Below are 20,541 nucleotides of genomic sequence, written 5' to 3' on the forward strand. Positions count from 1 at the left end.
CGGACGAATATGTACAACATGGATTCTCATGTATCACGGAACGTGATGGGAGTGAGCGTCCTATCTACATGATTTGCAACGCCAAGTTGAGCAACTCTAGTCTTGCACCGGCAAAACTAAAGGAACACTTCTTGAAGCTGCATGGAGACGGGGAATACAAGAACACAACACTTGCTGAATTCAGGGTGAAGAGAGCCAGATTCGATGAAAGGGCCACTCTGCCTGCTCTTGGATTTGTACCTGTTAACAAACCGATCCTGACAGCATCGTACGAAGTTGCTTACCTGATCGCAAAGCAGGGCAAGCCACACACCAGTGGTGAAACACTTGTGAAACCAGCTGCATTAAAGATGGCGAATCTGATACTCGGAACAGCGGCCGAAGGTAAATTATCCCAAATTCCCCTTTCAAATGACACCGTCAGTGACAGAATAGAAGACATGAGTAAAGACATCTTGGCTCAAGTAGTCGCGGATCTGATTTCAAGCCCGGCAAAATTCAGCCTTCAACTCGACGAAACCACAGACGTTTCTGATCTAAGCCAGCTTGCTGTTTTTGTACGCTATGTGAAAGACGACATGATAAAAGAAGAGTTTTTATTTTGTAAGCCTCTTACAACAACAACGAAGGCAGCCGATGTGAAGAAGCTTGTGGATGACTTCTTCAGAGACAACAATCTTTCATGGGATATGGTTTCTGCAGTTTGTACGGACGGAGCTCCAGTCATGCTGGGAAGAAAGTCTGGTTTTGGTGCGCTAGTAAAGCCCGATGCACCACACATCATTGTGACGCATTGTATTCTGCACAGGCATGCGTTGGCAACAAAAACCTTACCTCCAAAAATGGCAGAAGTATTAAAAACTGTGGTGGAATGTGTGAACTATGTGCGAAAAAGTGCTCTGAGGCACCGCATCTTCAGTGAGCTGTGTAAAGAAATGGGCTCTGAATTTGAGGTACTTCTGCTCCATTCTAATATTCGGTGGTTATCCCGGGGACAGGTGCTGAATCGTGTTTTTGCCATGCGTGTGGAATTAGCCCTGTTTTTGCAAGAGCACCAACACTGCCATGCAGATTGCTTCAAAAATCCTGAGTTCATTCTCATTTTAGCATACATGGCTGATATATTCGCAGCTCTCAATCATCTCAATCAGCAGATGCAGGGTGGTGGAGTCAATATCATGGAAGCGGAAGAAGGCTTTTCAAAAAAAGCTACCGTTATGGAAACGACGAACAGAGAACAATAACTTCGCAAACTTCCCGCTTCTGGACGACTGTGCAAGTAAGATCGAAGATGTGTCTGGAATCAGAGATATTTCTGTATCCACGGAACTGAAGCAAACAATTGCCACGCACTTAGATGAGCTTGCAAAGTCTCTCGACGGATATTTCCCTACAAGAGAGTCATATCCAGCATGGGTGAGACAGCCGTTCACGTTTGCTGTTGAAACAGCAGATGTCAATGATGAATTCCTCGACGAAATCATTGAAATTCAGCAGAGCCAGGTTCAACAGCAACTCTTCAGAACAACAACGCTCTCAACGTTTTGGTGTCGACAAATGAACAAGTATCCAGTTATTGCTAAGAAAGCCCTGGATTTTTTTTATACCATTTGTTACAACATATCTTTGTGAGCAATCCTTTTCGAGGATGCTGGACATAAAAACGAAGAAAAGGAACAGAGTTTGCTGTGAAAATGATATGAGAGTGGCACTTGCCAAGGTGAAGCCACGCACATCTGAACTGATCTCTCAAAGACAACAGCAGAAGTCACATTGATTTCCAGGTATGTAATTTGTTGTGAGTGTATGCATTGTGTTGGTTTTATTCTTTGAACAAGGTAATGTTCATGCACGGCTCATTTTGTGTACCAGTGAAAAACATATCTATGTCTTGAATTTGAAAAAAATCACATTTTATTTTTCACTAAAGAGGGGTTCGGTGAATGCGCATATGAAACTGGTGGGGTTCGGTACCTCCAACAAGGTTAAGAACCACTGATCTAGAGCAAAGGTGAAGGGGCGGAGCCACCCGGGAAGCCTCTGGAATGTTCCCGAAGGTTCCATGAGGGGCGTGGCCAGAGGCGGGGTTTTGTCGCCGGGGAGCGTTTATAAGCGGGGGCCAGAGCGAGGTGCGGGGTCGGTGTGAAGAATCAAGAGGAGCTCCCCGTCGTGCTGCCCCATCATCTCCATCGGCCACGTGGCGGCTCGACCTCCAGCCGCTCAACCGCTCCCTAGCGCGCCGTCAGCCAGCGGCACGCTAGGGAGCGGTGAGCGCCACGTGGCACGGGGCAGTGAAGCCGCCTGGGTGGCGATCATTCCATAGTGAGAGAGACAAGAGACATCTAAGCTGTACCGAAGATTTATTAATAAACGACTTAAGTTCCTATCGTGTCGGAGCCACTTATTACACCTGTATGGGTCAGTGTGGTGAGCCTAAGGGTCTCTGTGTGCGGGTCTATGGGTCTCTGATTGGTGAGTCTATGGGTCTCTGTGTGATGAGTGTATGGGTCTCTGATTGGTGAGTCTATGGGTCTCTTGTTTGGTAAGTCTATGGGTCTCTGATTGGTGAGTATATGGGTCTCTGTTTGGTGAGTGTACGGGTAGGTGTGGTGTGTCTACGGGTCTGTGTGGTGAGTCTACGGGTCTCTGTTGAACTTATTTTGTACCATGCATAGCCAACCACGCTAATCAGAGGTGAGGGGGAAGGACAACAAACTAAACACAATGAGCAATTTTGTGTTTTGTCTCACGTTTATTTTCAGCAGCTATCAATATAATTCGTGATAGGTGGCTCTCTGCACTCACAGTCACCCAGCGTTTGATTGCTCCCTGACCCCGCCCAGTGACGTGACTTCTCCCTGACCTCACCTGTGAACATCACTACTCTGCTGTAAACATGAACGATTTCAAAACACAAAAGCACTTTTAAATCATCTGCATGGAAAACTAATTTCTTTAGAACTGCTTCTTGTGTTTAATTTGTCGTCATTCATAGAGGGTTTTTTTGGGTTAGATCGTGTAAATATATAAATGTGTCGTTAAAACCCCGTCACCACCCGACACAGCCAACTCAACACAGCACACCGGTTTGTTGGAGAGCCAAGCCACAACATTTACAATCTGAGTATGATGTTTCGCCAATAATTACAACCAGTTTCATCAGGCAACAGCCAGATTTGTTGTCCTTCCCCCACTCCTCCGATTAGCGCCGTTGGCACCGTACAGGAGTGCGAAATAACTTCAACGTACACGAGTATACATACGTATAGCCCCGTCCCACTTGCCCGCTTCCACCAGTGAATCATCCAGGACTAGCGCCGGCATGCTCTCTGAAGGCAAGAGGATCACGGAGTGTGTGAAGTTGGAGGATTTGGATTCATTGGAGGATGAGGTATAAGGGGAGAGAACGGTCACCACGGGGCTAGGGTGCGGAGGGGCTCGGAGGCTGACGACCATGGCAGGGAGATTAAAACAGACGAGATACCTAAAGACGTGAAGGATAAATGAATGTTCCTACATACAAAACAAGTCTGGGTGTATGGGATTTTTCAGTTGCTGATCTCTGGTATTATATTGCCATGAGACTTTATTTACAGTCACAGTGCCACTCCCGCTCACCAAGGGGGCTTGCAGGCGCAGTTGTTGCTGCCGCTTCCTGCTCCACCACGCAACGGACACCACGAACGTCACCAACGTAAGCAACGCCACCACGCCAATCATGGAACTGATGAAGGGGCTCTTAGTCATGGCGGCTGTCTCCTCTTCTGACGAGAAGCGGACTGGTGGGGGGGGGGGGGTCACGAGAGCAGAGAAAAGTCCAGCAACAGCGAACGTTATAGTTGCCCATGCCACAACCTATGAATTTTCATCTCCATAAAAAAAAACTGGACCAGACATATTTTACTGCCCTTGGTAACCCTCCTGGCAGAGTGCAGTGCTGACCCCGTGGGATTGTTTTGTCTTTCATAATCAGCAGCCACCATCTATCTACCTGATAAATGAACCCTCCTGGAGACTTTACAAGCCATCACCATCTTTTGCACAACGATCCATCTGGCTCTATTTAAGCTGTTCGGTAAATGAAAAACATCGTGGACTTTATCCACAAATTTTCTTCCAATTGCGTAGGAAATGCACGCAACCACAGGGACAGAGACAATCAAACAATAAACATACAGGCATCGTCAGGGTCAGGATTGAATCCACAAACACCTGTATACCAGGCAAGGTAGTTAAGATTTTGGCATCACTGCGGTTATGGCGAGAGGGAGGAGAGGGACTCACCATCATCAGCATTGGCACTTCCGATGCTGGCTGGCGTGCGTGGTGATGGTGTGCTCACGCCGTAGTAGCGGTGCCGAGTGGTTGTGGTGGTGCTATCGGTGGTTGTAGCAGCGGTTGCGGCGACTGTTACAGTGGTGGTGGCAGCAGTGGTGGTGGCAGTGGCGGTGGTGATGGAGCTCCAGAGGCCGCTGCCACCGCCGTCCGGCATGCGTGGCGTGGCGCTGGGCCACGCCAGGTCACCGTGTGGCACCGCTCCCGGCTCCGAGCTGTTGCTGGCGACTGTAGGGGGCAGTTTACCAATGGGGGGGGGGGGGGGGGGGGGAAGAGAGCGGCGAATGATAGGCAAGCCAGCCTAAATGTTTATAACCGGCAAAGATGTTCCATTTAGGGGATCCACGTTTTCGCAAGCGAGAGAAGTTAGGGCATGAACGTGGTCGAGAAGACCCCTGCTGGATTGCTTTTTCTAACCTTCGACGAAGAGGCGTGCCTGGAGCTGGTCGTAGTGCAGCTTGTTCATCGCAAAGCACGTGTACGTATCGGAGTCGGTACGCAACAGGTTCGAGATGAGCAGCGTGCCGTTGGCAAAGGTTTGGTAACGCTTGCTCAGCAGGGGTCCGCTGTCCTCACCCTTAAACCTGGCGGTGCGCGGCGTAAGCAGAGAGGGAGGGGGGGGGAGTCTTGACTACCAAGCAACTAAACAAAACAATGTTTATTTTACCAGGTAAGGCGTCACTGAGCTGTATAGCTCTTTTTCAGAAGCAACCTGGCTATTGTTGGATGTGTACCCCTTTTTGATAATCAATACATAGTTAATATTCGATTCATAATTATACTACATTTATGTTGAGCTCATTAAGACAGGGCCTTCACTCCTTCCAGCAGAGTTGGGGTCTCGGAAGGGAGGCATCTTTCACACATTCGAAATGAAGGATGTGGGCAGGTGCTCCAAATCGAGGGCAACACATTTATTGTGGTAATCTGTGAAATGCAACAGCACATGTAGCACACACAGCAGATTTCAACCGAGTCACCATTAACCACGTGACTAGTGTACAGGTCAGGTTACTCAATAACAGTTTCCCTTCAATCCAATTCCACTGCTGATAAACCATCTTTGTCTTCATTCATAACCTTTACATTTCACTATTCGAATATTACCTTAATCCTAAGCTGTATGTCCATCTAAACCATCCACTTATATTGATATCTTACACCCATTATCTGTACTGTATGTATTGTACTTGTCACCATTGTATAACTTACTTCTGTACAGGTGTTCTATTCTTAATATCATTACAAGAAGCCATATTCTGGGTGCAATGGCATGGTTATGGAATTAACAGTATTAGGGTTAGATAATTACCAGTATTAACTACAGTAAGTCATCCTTTACAGTGCATAGTGCTAAACCCCCTCCAATTGAATGTATCACAAACTACCAATTCAAAACAACATTTTGGTCCTTTACCTGTAAAATGCAACAGCACGTGGGTCACACAGAAATTCTCAACCGAGTCGCCATTAACCACGTGACTGGTATAGAGGTCAGGTTACTCAATAACCCTGCCAGCCACCTACAGGCCCGACTCAGTATCGCATGCTGGTGTACACGTGCATTGATGTACTGCACAGCACATAAGGACCTTCACAAAAGCACACTTTACCCCATTATTGCACGAGGAAATAATTTAACGAGTGGTCTATTTATAATGTGCCTCATATCATTCTCATGCCTATAAATGTATAAATAAGTGACATCGCACGTGAGACCTTCACGGGACATAGGCCCTTTGTCCGAACTAAGTTAGTTAAAATGTGGGTCCTTGCAAGAAATAGCAAACACCTTACGTGGATATAACATCTGGCATTCTGGTCCAAAAGCTTAGGTTCTACATCCACCCAGGGTCTGGTTGCATTGACCGTAATTCATATTCACGAGAAGGGGCGTGATTTCAAGAGGGGAAATTGCCATTTGATGTTAAACTCAAAGTTCTCAAGTCAGTCTATGCGGGGGCATGACTCCCAGGGGTTACCTCATGAAGAGCACCCAATGGTAATTGTTCTGATGTATCACTGGTAGAATTATTGTTTATTGATATGTTGTTTGGTCTGCTGCGACTTTGTCTTTCCAGACTGGTAGATGGCCGTCTGGTTTTGCCGATGTTTTCCACATACTGTTAAGTTCTTGGAGAGTAAACCTTTTTGTTCTAATGCCAGTGTGTTCCCATATTTTCTTAAGGCTACGGCTATATCATTGAGCTTGCATATTTTTCTGTAGTCACTTATCTATTAAATACTCAGCGTTATAGAGGACTGAGTGTCCGAGTGGTTTATTTCGGTGGCATGAGTCGTATTGCTTGAAAAAGCCTCGCCTGGTATACAGGAGGTCGTGTGTTGGATCCCGACCCTGATGGTTCCTGTTGTCTATGTGTAGTCTGCGTTTCTCTCTTTCTCCCCGTGGTGGTTACGTGGATTAGTCTCCAGGTTATGTGGTGTTTTCCCCTCTACATCAACATCATGCATTTAGAGTATTATGGGTCTCTCTGGGTCTTTATGGGCGGTCTGTATATATGAAGTTTGCATGTTCTCCCCATAGTTATGTCGATTTTTCTCCGGGTTCTCTGGTTATCCCTCCACATTCAGAATCAACGTGGAGGTTTAGAGTATTTGGCTGCTATAAGTTTCCACGTGAAGATAAGCCACTTCATCGAGCTATCATTTGTGACAGACAGATGACTTCTGAAAAGAGATAAATGGTAGCTCAGTGGGGTCTTAGCTGATAAAATAAAAAAAAAGACTGTTCAGTTAATGAGAGAGTAAAGTAGCCAGGCCAGCGTCGGTCTCACCAGATGATGTTGGGGCGCGGTAACCCAAATACCGCACATTCCATGTACATGACCTGGCCCTCTGTCGCTGTGTACAGCCTGTCTGGCTCCGACAGCATCCGTGGGGGCACGGCTGTGGGAGAGGTGGGGAGGGCGGGATGGGGGGTGGCAGAGATAGGGAGCACGGGGGAGGTGGGGGAGGGAGGGGGGTTGCTGAGTTAGAGAAATGTTGTGGAACCGCAGCAGAGATGCTAACAGGTGAAGGAGGAGGAGATCTTGGGGGGGGGGGGGTGGCAGGAGTTGACGACAGAAGATTCAGGAGGGAAGTGAGAGAGAGATTGGAGAATGAGGAGAGCGAATTAGCAAATGTAAGGAGGGGAGGAAGAGCAGAGGGAGACACTGAATGGGAGTGCGGAGGAAGGGTGGAGAAGCCCAGAATACAGGAAGTGGAATGTGGAGGGGGAGGGAGGGGGAGGGTTTGAAGGGGGGGAACCAACACGAGAGGAATAAATATGGGGACCGAGAAGACGGAGTTGGAAAGCGAAGATGAGCGAAGTTGAGGAGCGAGATGTTACAAAGTCGAACCGAGACTAGAGAGGTGGCAGAGAAGGAGGACATGGAGGAGGAGATGCAGGGTTTAGCAAGAGAGAGGATGGTGGTGATGGCGAGAAGGGTGAAGACGAAGCCGGGGAGGAGCGACGCTTGTGGGAGGAGCCCCCCTCATCCTCCCTACGTAGCACGGTGGTATGAAAGGATATCATCATACAGACCCATAGACTCACACAGACACGCATAGACTCATACAGAGACCCATAGACTCACACAGAAACTCATTCAGTTTATTTATTTGGTATAGCCCTGTGAGCCATTCGGCTCTTGACTCACACAGAGACCCACAAACTCATACAGATACCTATAGACTCACAGAATCACAGAGAGACCCACAGAATCACACAGACCGATAGACTCACACAGAATCCCACAGACTCACAGAGGCCCATAGACTTATACAGAAACTCAGACTCACACAGAAACCCACAGACTTACAGAGACCCACATAATCACACAGACCGATAGACCACACAGAATCCCACAGAGACCCATAGACTTACACAGAAACTCATTGACTCATGGAGACGCAGACTTACACAGAAACCGATAGACTTTCACAGAAACCGATAGACTTACACAGTGACTTACAGACTCACACAGAGACCCACAGACTCACAGAGACCTACGGAATCACACAGACCGATAGACCACACAGATTCCCACAGAGACCCATAGACTTACACAGAAACTCAGACTCACACAGAGACCCACAGACTGACACAGACGCACAGACTCACACAGCAACCTATAAACTTACACAGAGACCATAGACTCGCACAGAGACTCAGTTGTCTTTCCCCCGCATCTCCGACTATCATAGTTGGCTATGTGCGGCGGTGCGTTACCCACAACCCCCCGCCCCCCGCTCACCCAGCACGTTGACGTATGCATTAGCCAGGATGGTGCCGTGCCGGTTTGAGGCCTCACACTGGTACACACCAGTGTCTTCCTCCTCCAGCCAGGTCAGCGTCAGGGAGTCGCCGTCCACCCGCCGTCCTAGCACCTCGGGGGCTTCTGCTCCATCGCACGGCGGTACGACACCCGGCACAGTTTGGCGTGGTCTTGGCACGATTTGCCACGATTTGGAATGGTCTTAGCATGATATGTCATTTTTTGGTAGGATGAATTTAGCACAATATGGCATTATCTGGCTCAATTCGATAAGTTCTGTGATTTGGCTGAGTGAGTGCGCGACTAGCTGGGTGAGTGTGTGCACATAGCGGATGAGTGAGCGGGTGAGTAAGCGTGTGATTGGTTGACCGAGTGTGTGAATTGTTGTGATTGGTTGACCGAGTGATCGGTTGACAATCGACTGCGAGCGTGAGCATGCGAGTGGATGAGGCGTGTGCACGTGTAAGTCGGTGGACAAGCGGTTGAGTGAGCATGTGATCGGCTGTGAGTGTGTGGACGAGAAAAATTCGAGTGGGTGAGCAAGTGCATAGGTGGGGCAAGTGGCTGAGCAGGTGATGCTGGCCGCCCCCCCCTATTCACACGCCCCCTCGTGTCTCACCATCGATGGGCACGCCGTTGATGAACCATCGGATGGTCGGTGTGGGGATTCCACTTGCACGGCACGTGAGCTCAACGGTGTCCCATAGGGCGTAGTCACGGTTCTCTGGCACTGGAACGGTCCAGTACGGCTTGGCTGCAGTGGCCGGGAAAGCACGAGGAGGAGGAGGAGGCAGGGGGGGGAGAAGGAGGGATTAGACAATGTCCCATGCTTGTAAACTAGACGACACATTTTTGTAACTATTTGTAGTTACCAGGTAAGGTCCGCTGAGCTATGTAGCTCTTTTTCACAGGCGACCTGGCTCTTGAACGAAAAAATCCACGTGACTGTCACATGGCACCAATAAGTGTCAAGGCAGAACAAGAAAGAGGGTGGGGGTCCACCTGTAATAGGGAAAGGCGTCTGATGAAAATTAACAAATCAAGGTGCCAATCACCATTAGTGTGGCCAGCTTCCTATAAATAGGGACCACCCCACCCGCACCAGACATCGGAGGGAGAATGGAGGAAGACCCCAGCTGTGTGTCTGCTCACAAGGCTCCAGCCAGCAGCGGGAACAGGAGCAGTCCCCCCAAAACCTCCAAGCATCCCCAGCTGTCAGCAGCAGCTCAGCGTGGACCGTGGGTTATTGGTAACATAAAAACAATACAGATGTCGGTAATGCACCCAGGGCCCTAAGTAACGGTCCCTGTGATTTGTCGGTGGTCACCCGGTGGGGGGGGCAGACTGTACAGAGGAGCAGCAGAGAGGTTGCCTCTGACGTCGCCCCCCTGTCGTGGTGAGGAACCAGCAGGCGGCGGCTCTCTTTCTCCTCGGACTGCGGTGGCAGGCCGGGGTTGGCACCTCCAAGTTGCCTTTCTTGTGAACGCAGCCCCACATCGGGTGGTGAACGCCAGCTGAGGCTAAACGTGTCCTAAGGGTGCTGTGCTTGTGCGTGTGTTCGGGAACCCGTAGCCTCAGGTGTGAGCGTCGGGACAAAGGGGACGTCCTGGGGTATAATGTGAGCACATCGTGTGGTGCAGATAGATGCTGTGGTGTGAAAGCAGGCAGGGGAAGCGTTTCTAAAACTTAAAGACGGAGCGACCCTCTGAAATCGCCTCGGTCTTGACTCGACCCACGCTATAGATGACCGTGACTTGGCTGACCAAAAAGTATAACAGTGGCAGCAATAAAGGTGAGCCTTGAAGTAGGCTAGAACCGAATGCGCCACAGCGAGCACGGGTAAAGAGACACCGTAAACTCCAAATACGCAGCCGGTGTCAGGATCGGGATCAAACCCACGACCTCCTGTGTACCAGTCGAGGTAGTTAACATCTCCTAGCCACTGTGATGATGATGATGATGATAGACGCAAACTCTGAATATACATCAGCAGGCATCGTCAGGGTTGGGATCTAACCCACGACCTCCTGAATACCAGGCAAGGTAGTTAACATCTCATAGCCATCGTGGCACCCAAATAACAAAGACCCCCTTGCATAGACTTTAACAAACTGTTGAGGCAAGTGCTGTTTGTGAGCAACTCTGAAGGCCGACATGGCACACAAGGGGGTGGGTGGCCAGCACCGTACCCGGCCGCCTTTGTCTCCCCAGTGGCGATATTTACATGCCGCACCAGGTACTCATTTGAGGCCGAGTTGACCTAGGCGAGGCCCAGGACCAGTTTAGATAATCGTCGCTGGCGGTAGTGGCCGACAGTGAGGAGGCGAATCGGAAACTCGAGCTGCTGGGTTCATAGCGGAGTTGCGCTAACACCAAAACCACCACTCCGCCATGCGCACACACGCAGGCACACACGTGCACACACATTCCACGGTGACCGTGACGGTGTGCAGCGCCACGCCCTCGCTGTTGACGGCGCGGCATCGGTAGTCGCCGCCATCGGACTCCGACGCGTTGCGGATGGCCAGCGCTGTGCCGGAGACGGCGGCGAGGGCGGCGGCGAGGGCGGCGGCTTGCTCCGACGACACCGCCCCACCCCACTTGCTCCAGCTCACCTCCGGCGTGGGGCTGCGTGCACACACACGGGGAGTGCACACGCAACGCGTGCACGTGTGTGGAACTAGGGTAGTGTACAGTAGTGTAAAGTGTAGTATGTAGTGTATAGTGTAGTCTGGAAAAAAAAAACCCCTGCCTCTTCAGCGGTGCCGGACGGTAACACTGCGGTGGATGTGAGCAACGCCATGGAGGGAAGGCCAATTGCAAATCGGCTATTCCCTCACGGCGCTTATAGCCCAAACAGCGGCCAAATGCAGGCTCTGGACAAGCGCGAGGAGCTGGTAACCCCTCCACCTTCAATTCAACTACCACTGAACCATGTGCAACATATAGAATGAAGATTGTGCCGGAGGCCCCAGGGGGACAGGCGTCTATGACGTCTCCTGGCTAAACAACAAATTGCAGAGCCACGAGGCTGCATCCTTACCCTTGGGGTTCCTCCAGAAACAGCAAAGAGACACGTGGAATGTTCAAACGCTCAATGCGGAGGAGAGAGCGCCACTCCTCTGTTGGGATCTGGACCGGTACCACCTGGACCTCTCTGGTATTTAGGCAACTGTGGGCTCACAGTAGGGGCCACAGGCAGTGCATCAGCCAGTCATCTCAGTCAGTCGACGCATGGCACCTGGGTCTGCCCCGAGACCTCCTGCTAGCGGGCGTTCGACACTTCACGTGGCCTCGACGTGCACACGGCCTGGCACAAGCGCCGTGGTGATGTCACCGCCACTTAGTGGCGAATGGCGGTTGTTGTTGTTGCACTTGTGTGGGTGTGCGTGTACGTGTGTACATGTGTGTGTGTATGTGTGCATGCGTGTATACGTACAGCCCTTGTGTGATGCACGTCAGCAGCAGCGTTTCCCCAGAGAGGACCATCTTGGTGCTCGTCTCGCCCACAGGCTCCAGGAACACTGGCCGGCTCTTTGACGGACGCTCTGCGTGCATCCACGCATGCGTGGGGAGCGGTGGCACGGTGGTTAGCGCTACACTGTGCTACAAACCTGGCCATGACCTGAGTTTGATTCCCGCTGTAGGGCAACACCGGTGATGATTATCTGAACCGGTCATGGGCCTTCCCTAGGTCGACTCAGCCTCAAATGAGTACCTGGTATGATGTGTAAACATCGCCACCGGGGAGACAAAGGCGGTCGGGCCTGGTGATGGCCACCCACCCTCTTGTCTGCCATGCCGACCTTCATAGGTGCTCGCTAACAGCACTTGCCCCCGACAGTCTGTTGCAGGCACTAACCTGCCACTTTAACACAAAGACAGAGATCCCCCATATAGCCTTCACAGACTGTAGGAGCAAATGCTGTTAGCGAGCACCTATGAAGGCCGGCATGGCACACGAGGGGGTGGGTGGCCAACACCACGCCCGGCCGCCTTTGTCTCCCCAGTGGCGATCTTTTTACGCACCGGACCAGGTACTCATTTCAGATAATCGTCACTGGTGTTGCCCGGGTTCATGGCGCAGCGTAGCGATAACCGCTATGCCACCGCACCCCACATACACAAACTTACACACATGCATGTACGCACACACACGTACACACACACACACGTACACACACACACACGTACACACACGCACTTCCCCGCGTTCGCCACCGCCGCCACCACGCCGTCGCCACTCACCGGGTTTGACGACCAGCCGGAGCGGCTGCTTGTACTGGATGGTCCCCGTGTGCGGGTAGCGAGCGTAGCACACGTAGTCACCCTGGTCGCTCGGAAGCACGTTGGCGAAGTAGAGGTCCCCGTCCAAGCCCTGCGACACTCGCGCATCCAGCGGCACTTTCTCCATGGCTGCAGCGCCATCCCGGGGGTAAGGGCGGTGGGCAGTCGGGGGAGTGGGCGGGGGGGGGGGGAATTAAGGAGATCGGAATCTTTATTAGGGGTCCACCGCACAAACCGTGGAAGCAGCGGATGCGGATACTTGATGATGCGCAGATGGAAGATGAACAACTCTCCAGTAGTGGTGTGCAACTGCGGTCATCCACGACAGACACCGTAACAACGTAGGACGACGCGAACGCCCGATCCGCAAATACGAAGGAGACGTCGCGGATGTCTCCTTTTTTGGCATCGACACCAGCAGCCACACGAAATAAGCAGACTCGTGGATACCCATAGATATCCAGACTCACAGAGATGCACAGAGACTCAGGAGACCCAGAGACACCCCTAGAGACCCGTATAAACACATAGACCATGGAGACATCACAGAGATGATTCACCACTCCGCTACTCCCTGTCGACGGGGTCGTCTGGCATGACCACCCGAATGTGACATTGTAGCTGTTGCTCTGCATCCACATCAGCAGCCGTACGGAAGCAGAAGAACACGGATGTCCAGTATGGGCACGGGGTCAGCGAGTTACAACAACCAACAATGCAAACAACACGATGGGAGAGAGAGTCGCACGCAAACTGCAAGTATGCAGCACGCGTCATCAGGGTCGGGATCGAACCCACGCCCTCCTGCGTATCAGGCGAGGTAGTCAACATCTCATAGCCACAGTGCCACTCACAGCCGTCCAACCAGAAGACGGTGGGAGGAGGAAAGCCGTGGGGAGGGTGGCAGCGCAGCACGGCCGGGGAGCCCTCGGCGGCCATGATGGGTTGAAGCAGCTCACGGGGCCACAGGGGAGCACCTGCAGGATACAGGCAAAGACTCCCCGTGTAGCCTCAAACAGACCATTGGGGCAAGTGCTGTCGGCGAGCAGCATCACCTGTGAAGGCCGACGTGGCACACGACAGGGTTGGTGGTCAGCACTGCACCCGGGCCGCCTTTGTCTCCCCAATGGTAATGTTTTTACATTTCGCATTAGATACTCGTTTGAGACTGAGTCGACCTAGGGGAGGGCCCAGGACGGGTTCAGTAACAGTCGTTGGTTGTTGTCTAATTAAACCTGACTAAGTGCAGCCAGAGGGACAGCGCACTTTGTGTGTGGGGAGCAGTAGTGTAGCAGTTAGCGCACTGTGTGTGGGGAGCGGTGGTGCAGCGGTTAGCACACTGTGTGTGTGTGTGTGGGGAGTGGTGGTGCAACGGTTAGCACTCTGTGTGTGTGAGTGGTAGTTCACGGTCCAAGCGTGGCATCATACCCCCCCCTCACTCACGCGCCAGCCGCACGGTGATGTTTGCGGTGAGCGCCGTGCCGGCCCGGTTCTTCGCCGAGCAGCGGTAGACCCCCTCATAGGCCTCCACGGTGATGCTGTCATCGCCGTAATCCGCGGACGCCACCACCACCGCCGCCATGTCTACAGTGAAGGTGCCCGAACTTTTCCCATGCCGCCTCACGTGGGGGTCGCTGTCCGGGTCAAAGCTCCGGCCATCTTTGCTCCACCAGAACCTGCAGCACAAACGGGAAGGGAGGGAGGGGGAGGGGAGAGAAGGGAGGGAGAGAGTTAATAAGAGATGGAGGGAGGAAGGGGGGGAGGGAGGTGGGGAGGGAGGGCTAAGTCGGGAGGGAGGGACGGAGGGAGGGGATGGAGGTTGGGACGGAGGGATGGAGGGAGGTGGGGAGCGTACTTGGGCGTTGGGTTGCCGTGTGCCTCACACTCCACCACAATGTTGTCCCGTGGGTCCACGATGTAATCCACCCGCGATTGCCGGGTGATGGACGGAGGCTGAGTAACTGCAAGATATCAACGGGTTAACAAACCGTGGCAGCAGCAGCAGCAGCAGCAGAAGAAGAAGAAGAAGCGGATACCTGACAATGCAGCAAATGTAAAATAATAAGAACTCTCCGTCAGTGGTGCAACTGCGGTCATCCAGAACAGACACCCAGACACCGTAATAACCTATAACGACCCACTGCCCGATCCACAAATACGAAGTAGGAGACATCACAGTGTCACCGGCTCGCCATATCCCTCTCCTGCCGTGGCCATAACGAGGGGACAGGCCGTTGAATACAGACAACCACAACAGACGAGATCGGAGGCGACGAGTGGATACTCCGCGTTGTGTTCTGCCCTCCTCCTGAGGATCGAGTGACTCCACCACCGAGGGACACCAGAGGGTCGTTGCACGGCAACTCGTTATTTCTAAGTGTTCTGAGGAGCATTTGTGCTTCTGCAATAGTGACCAGGTGCACACCGATCGACCCAACGTCCCACAGCACCTCACTGCTCAATCCCCATACAGCGTCCATCTGAATCTGAATAGGTGCCCTGTACCCTGAATTGATTACTCCACTGGTGGGCATTGCCTACTGTGCAGTCACGTGAGTCTATGGGTCCAATCTAAGGTCATCATTAACTCCGTTGGATAATTATACGTGCGGTTTGTTACAATCAAGCCCATAGCGGTTACATTAGCGATGATGATACACAACTCTGTGACTGCTCCTGACGTGGTTATCTGGGCTTGGCCACCTGCATGTGAAATTGTAGTTGTTGCTCTGGAATTGACATCAGCCATAGGGAAGAAGGAGATGGCTCATACATATCCATACAGATCCAGACTCAGAGACTCACAGACACTCGGAGACCCATAGAAAGTTGTAGAGACTCAAAGACCCATAGAGACTCACGTAGACTCATAGGCACCCACAGAGACTCAAAGAGATCCACGGAGACTCAGACCCAGAGACTCTTGTAGACCCAGGCTCAGAGAGCCCTATAGAGATCCATAGACTCAGAGAGACCCCATTGTGTCCCAGTGTCCCATTGTGTCCCAATGTCCCATTGTGTCCAGTTGTGTCCCATTGAGCCCTGTTGTGTCCCATTGTGTCCCAGTGTCCCATTGTGTCCCAATGTCCCATTGTGTCCCAATGTCCCATTGTGTCCCATTGGGTCCCATTGTGTCCAGTTGTGTCCCATTGTGTCCAGTTGTGTCCCATTGTGTCCCGCTATGTCCCATTGTGTCCCATTGTGTCCCGCTGTGTCCCATTGTGTCCTGTTGTGTCCCATTGTGTCCAGTTGTGTCCCATTGAGCCCTGTTGTGTCCCGTTGTGTCCTGCTGTGTCCCATTGTGTCCCGTTGTGTCCCATTGTGTCCAGTTGTGTCCCATTGAGCCCTGTTGTGTCCCATTGTGTCCCAGTGTCCCATTGTGTCCAGTTGTGTCCCATTGAGCCCTGTTGTGTCCCATTGTGTCCCAGTGTGTCCCAGTGTCCCATTGTGTCCCATTGTGTCCAGTTGTGTCCCATTTGTGACAGGAAAAGGCGGCTTCTGAAAAAGAGCGACAGAGCAGCTGAGTGGGGCTTCCTTGGTAAGATAAAGACATCGTTTAGTTGATAGACTTTGGTGGGTGATTTGTGGGTGTAGTGTTGTAGAGGGGGTATCAGCTGGGAGAGGGGGGGTGTTTGCTACTCACCGCCAAGGGGCAGGACGAGGGGGTGGTCACAAAGAGCGCCAAGCAGAGATGCCAACAACGCCACGAAGCAGGCGGTGGTGGTGGAGAAAGCCTCCATCGGGATGGGGGCCGGGCGGATGGTCGGACCGGGGGGGTGGGGTGGGGGCTTCCTTCACTTGGCTAGGAGAGGAGGAAAGGGGGGAGGAAGAGGGGAGGAGGAAGGGGCGGAGGAGATGGAGAGGCAGGAGGGGGAAGGATGGGAGGGAGCTTTGAAGGCCTTACAATGGAATAAGTAATATTGAAAAAAAACTTTTAAAACGCTTTATTCAAATGTACCGTACTAGTAATGGAAGAACTCCACGACTCCAGGAAGTGGCCCCGAAGCTTGCCACAATGTAAAGGGGACCGTGGGCAATTACAGCCAGCGTCAGTTGAGCGTGGACAATTAGACCCAAGCCGAAACATGACGTATAAAAATGAATGTTTAAAAATATATTTTTAATGATTGAATATCGTATTGTCATCAGTATGACACAAGTATACCAAGTTTGCAGTCGATACTACATTTGGAAGTGGGTTAAAATTGAGTTACAAGATTTGAGGACACAACAACAACAGAGTGAGTTCAATAAAAGCGTGTTGAGTACAATCTCACGCGGCGTTCGGGTTTTCTCCCTGTTGTTTGTGTACTAAAAGCTGTCTGGGAAGCCAATTTCAGCTTTCTGCCTCGTCGGCAAGTATCCTGGAGGTGTTTTAGAAATACAGATGAAGGTTTTCACCCCGACGAGCTATGAAGCTCTCTTACACAAACGTCGAGGAAGGGCACGGGGTCAGAACATGAGGACAATCACTACAAAGACACGATACGTTCAACGTGAAGAAAAGGAAGACAATACACTTTTAAAAATGTATAAATTATCTGTACATCGATTAAATGTACATGGTAGTCCCCGACTTACGACGGAGATGCGTTACGACGAACCCCATCGTAGGTCAAAAAATATCGTAAGTCGAAGATGGCCTTAGCCTACCCAGGAGTCTTAAAGAATGCTGATAATTTAGCAAAACACAGCAATTTACAGTAGCGTACTGTATAAACTATACACTGTATGTATTGATTAATTACAATACTGTATTGCTCGGTAAAATGTAAAGTAAACACCAGGGTAAATTCTTAGCCTACCTATATGAACTGCAATTTCATTCTTGCTCTCACTCACCCACACAGGCGGAGGAGGAGGTGAGGATGAGAGGGCTTGGCTGAGGAGGTGTCAGTGGCAGCAACACAGCCACAGCAATGGTGGAGCAGCAGCAGCAGCAGTCCAGTAAAAAGCCAGCCAGCACGCGACTTGACTACAGCCAGCGTCTTTGTTCAGGGCTCAGGAGGCGAAGTTGTTGACTCAGCCCTGTTGACTCAACACGCCCCTTAGCAAGGGGTGGCTTAAGCTCTGGCAAATAGGCGATGGTTTCCGCCGAGTTGTGTGGATTAAAGTTTCACATTCCTGGGATGCATTGCCCAGTACTCACGTCTAGAGTCAACATCGGCGTATACACACAAAGACAAAGATCCCCCGTGTAGCCTTAACAGACTGTAGGGTCAAGTGCTGTTAGCGAGCACCTATGAAGGCCGGAACGGTACACGAGGGGGTGGGTGGCCAGCACCACGCCCGACCGCCTTTGTCTCCCGAGTGGCAATGTTTACACACCACACAAGGTACTCATTTGAGGCTGAGTCGACCTAGGGGAAGCCCGGGACCGGTTCAGATAATCGTCACTGGTGTTGGCCGTGAGCGGGAATCGAACCCGCGTCGCCAGGTTCATAGTGCAGCGTAGCGCTAACCGCTACACTACCGCTCCCCACACACACATATACATACACACACACAAATACAGTGAGGGAAGAAAGTATTTGATCCCCTGCTGATTTTGTACGTTTGCCCACTCACAAAGAAATGATCAGTCTATAATTTTAATGGTAGGTTTATTTGAACAGTGAGCGACAGAATAACAACAAGAAAATCTAGAAAAACGCATGTCAAAATGTTATAAATTGATTTGCATTTTAATGAGGAAAATAAGTATTTGACCCCCTCTCAATCAGAAAGATTTCTGGCTCCCAGATGTCTTTTATACAGGTAACGAGCTGAGATTAGGAGCACACTCTTAAAGGGAGTGCTCCGAATCTCAGCTTGTTACCTGTATAAAAGACACCTGTCCACAGAAGCAATCAATCAATCAGATTCCAAACTCTCCACCATGGCTAAGACCAAAGAGCTCTCCAAGGATGTCAGGGACAAGATTGTAGACCTACACAAGGTTGGAATGGGCTACAAGACCATTGCCAAGCAGCTTGGTGAGAAGGTGACAACAGTTGGTGCGATTATTCGCAAATGGAAGAAACACAAAAGAACTGTCAATCTCCCTCGGCCTGGGGCTCCATGCAAGATCTCACCTCGTGGAGTTGCAATGATCATGAGAACGGTGAGGAATCAGCCCAGAACTACACGGGAGGATCTTGTCAATGATCTCAAGGCAGCTGGGACCATAGTCACCAAAAAAACAATTGGTAACACACTACAACGTGAAGGACTGAAATCCAAAATCGATCCTGAGATGTGTACAAACCTGGTGGCCAACTACAAGAAACGTCTGACCTCTGTGATTGCCAACAAGGGTTTTGCCACCAAGTACTAAATCATGTTTTGCAGAGGGATCAAATACTTAATTCCCTCATTAAAATGCACATCAATTTATAACATTTTTGAAATGCGTTTTTCTGGATTTTGTTGTTGTTATTCTGTCTCTGTTCAAATAAACCTACCATTAAAATTATAGACTGATCATTTCTTTGTCAGTGGGCAAACCTACAAAATCAGCAGGGCATCAAATAGTTTTTTCCCTCACTGTATACACACACACATATACACACACATATATACACACACACATATATACAGGGCTGGTTGGGTGGGTGAGTGGGGTGTTTGTTTTTGGCATCATCCGAGATAGTGCTTTGGCGCGCGGCAGTCACACACACAAAAGACAAAGATCCCCCGTATAGCCTTAACAGACTGTAGGAGCAAGTGCTGTTAGCGAGCAGCACCTATGAAGACCGGCACGGCACACGAGGGGGTGGGTGGCCAGCACCACGCCCGACCGCCTTTGTCTTTCTCTCCGGGCGGCGCACGATTCTGCTCGCAGCTCCTCACTCACTCTCAGAACTCACCAATTGTATTCGCGCCGCGGCCCTCAGCTTCTCGCAACTCTTATCGCTCATCGAAATCCTTGACTCTGGAAAGCAACTCAAAATATCAGGGTAAATGTAGAATAAAACTTTCAGCGACGCTGTCGGTCAGCACCCAGCAACACTTCACCCCTCTCCTCTGCAAGACGAAGTTGCATGATCTTTTGTCCTTGCTTATATGTGAAATAAAGTGAATAAAAAAATAACGACGTCGTGATATGTATACAAAAATCACGACTTCGTGATATTTTTAATATTTTTTAATTCACAGTCTGTTCAAGGCTACACGGGGGATCTTTGTCTTTGTGTTGGGTGCTAACAACACTTGCCCCAACAGTCTGTTCAGGCTACATGGGGGATCATTGTCTTTGTGTTAGGTGCTCACTAACAGCACTTGCCCTAACAGTCTGCTCAGGTTATACGGGGGATCTTTGTCTTTGTGTTAGGTGCTCGCTAACAGCACTTGCCCTAACAGTCTGCTCAGGTTATACGGGGGATCTTTGTCTTTGTGTTGGGTGCTAACAGCACTTGCCCCAACAGTCTGTTAAGGCTATACTGGGGATCTTTGTATTTGTGTTAGGTGCTCGCTAACAGCACTTGCCCCAACAGTCTGTGTGTGTGTACACTGTGTGTGTACACTGTATGTGTACACTGTGAGTGTGTACACTGTGTGTGTCCACTCTGTGTGTACACTGTATGTGTGTACACTGTATGTGTGTACACTGTGTGTGTGTACACTGTGTGTGTACACTGTGTGTGTACACACACACAGTGTA

The 20,541-nt window shown here is 50.8% G+C and overlaps 1 protein-coding gene across 1 annotated transcript; it reads right to left on the reverse strand.

Moving 5' to 3' along the window:
* Positions 1 to 2,231: 2,231 nt before the first annotated feature.
* LOC142920765 (neuronal cell adhesion molecule-like) lies at positions 2,232 to 16,659 on the reverse strand. Its single transcript, XM_076062836.1, has 14 exons — positions 16,543 to 16,659; positions 14,755 to 14,860; positions 14,343 to 14,575; positions 13,754 to 13,876; positions 12,861 to 13,028; positions 12,052 to 12,160; positions 11,038 to 11,240; positions 9,232 to 9,366; positions 8,592 to 8,735; positions 7,131 to 7,242; positions 4,753 to 4,919; positions 3,619 to 3,779; positions 2,869 to 2,888; positions 2,232 to 2,301 (listed from the first exon to the last, which is right to left on the reverse strand). Exons 1-14 carry the CDS (start codon positions 16,637 to 16,639, stop codon positions 2,232 to 2,234), a joined length of 1,848 nt encoding a protein of 615 aa, XP_075918951.1. The 5' UTR covers positions 16,640 to 16,659.
* Between the last annotated feature and the right edge of the window lie 3,882 nt (positions 16,660 to 20,541).

The sequence above is a fragment of the Petromyzon marinus genome, unplaced genomic scaffold (assembly GCF_048934315.1).
Source record: "Petromyzon marinus isolate PM22_M1 ecotype Great Lakes invasive population unplaced genomic scaffold, UKy_Petmar_22M1.pri1.0 PM_G_Scaffold_75, whole genome shotgun sequence".
In the NCBI taxonomy this organism is placed as follows: Eukaryota; Metazoa; Chordata; class Hyperoartia; order Petromyzontiformes; family Petromyzontidae; genus Petromyzon; species Petromyzon marinus.

Coding starts and splice junctions, on each gene's coding strand:
- LOC142920765 (XM_076062836.1), bottom strand. CDS start 16,639: ATGGAGGCTTTCTCCACCACCACCGCCTGCTTCGTGGCGTTGTTGGCA. Junction 14,576..14,754: donor CACGGCAACCCAACGCCCAA/GTACGCTCCCCA, acceptor TTTGTGCTGCAG/GTTCTGGTGGAGCAAAGATG. Junction 9,367..11,037: donor CGTCACGGTCACCGTGGAAT/GTGTGTGCACGT, acceptor CGGCCACTGCAG/CCAAGCCGTACTGGACCGTT.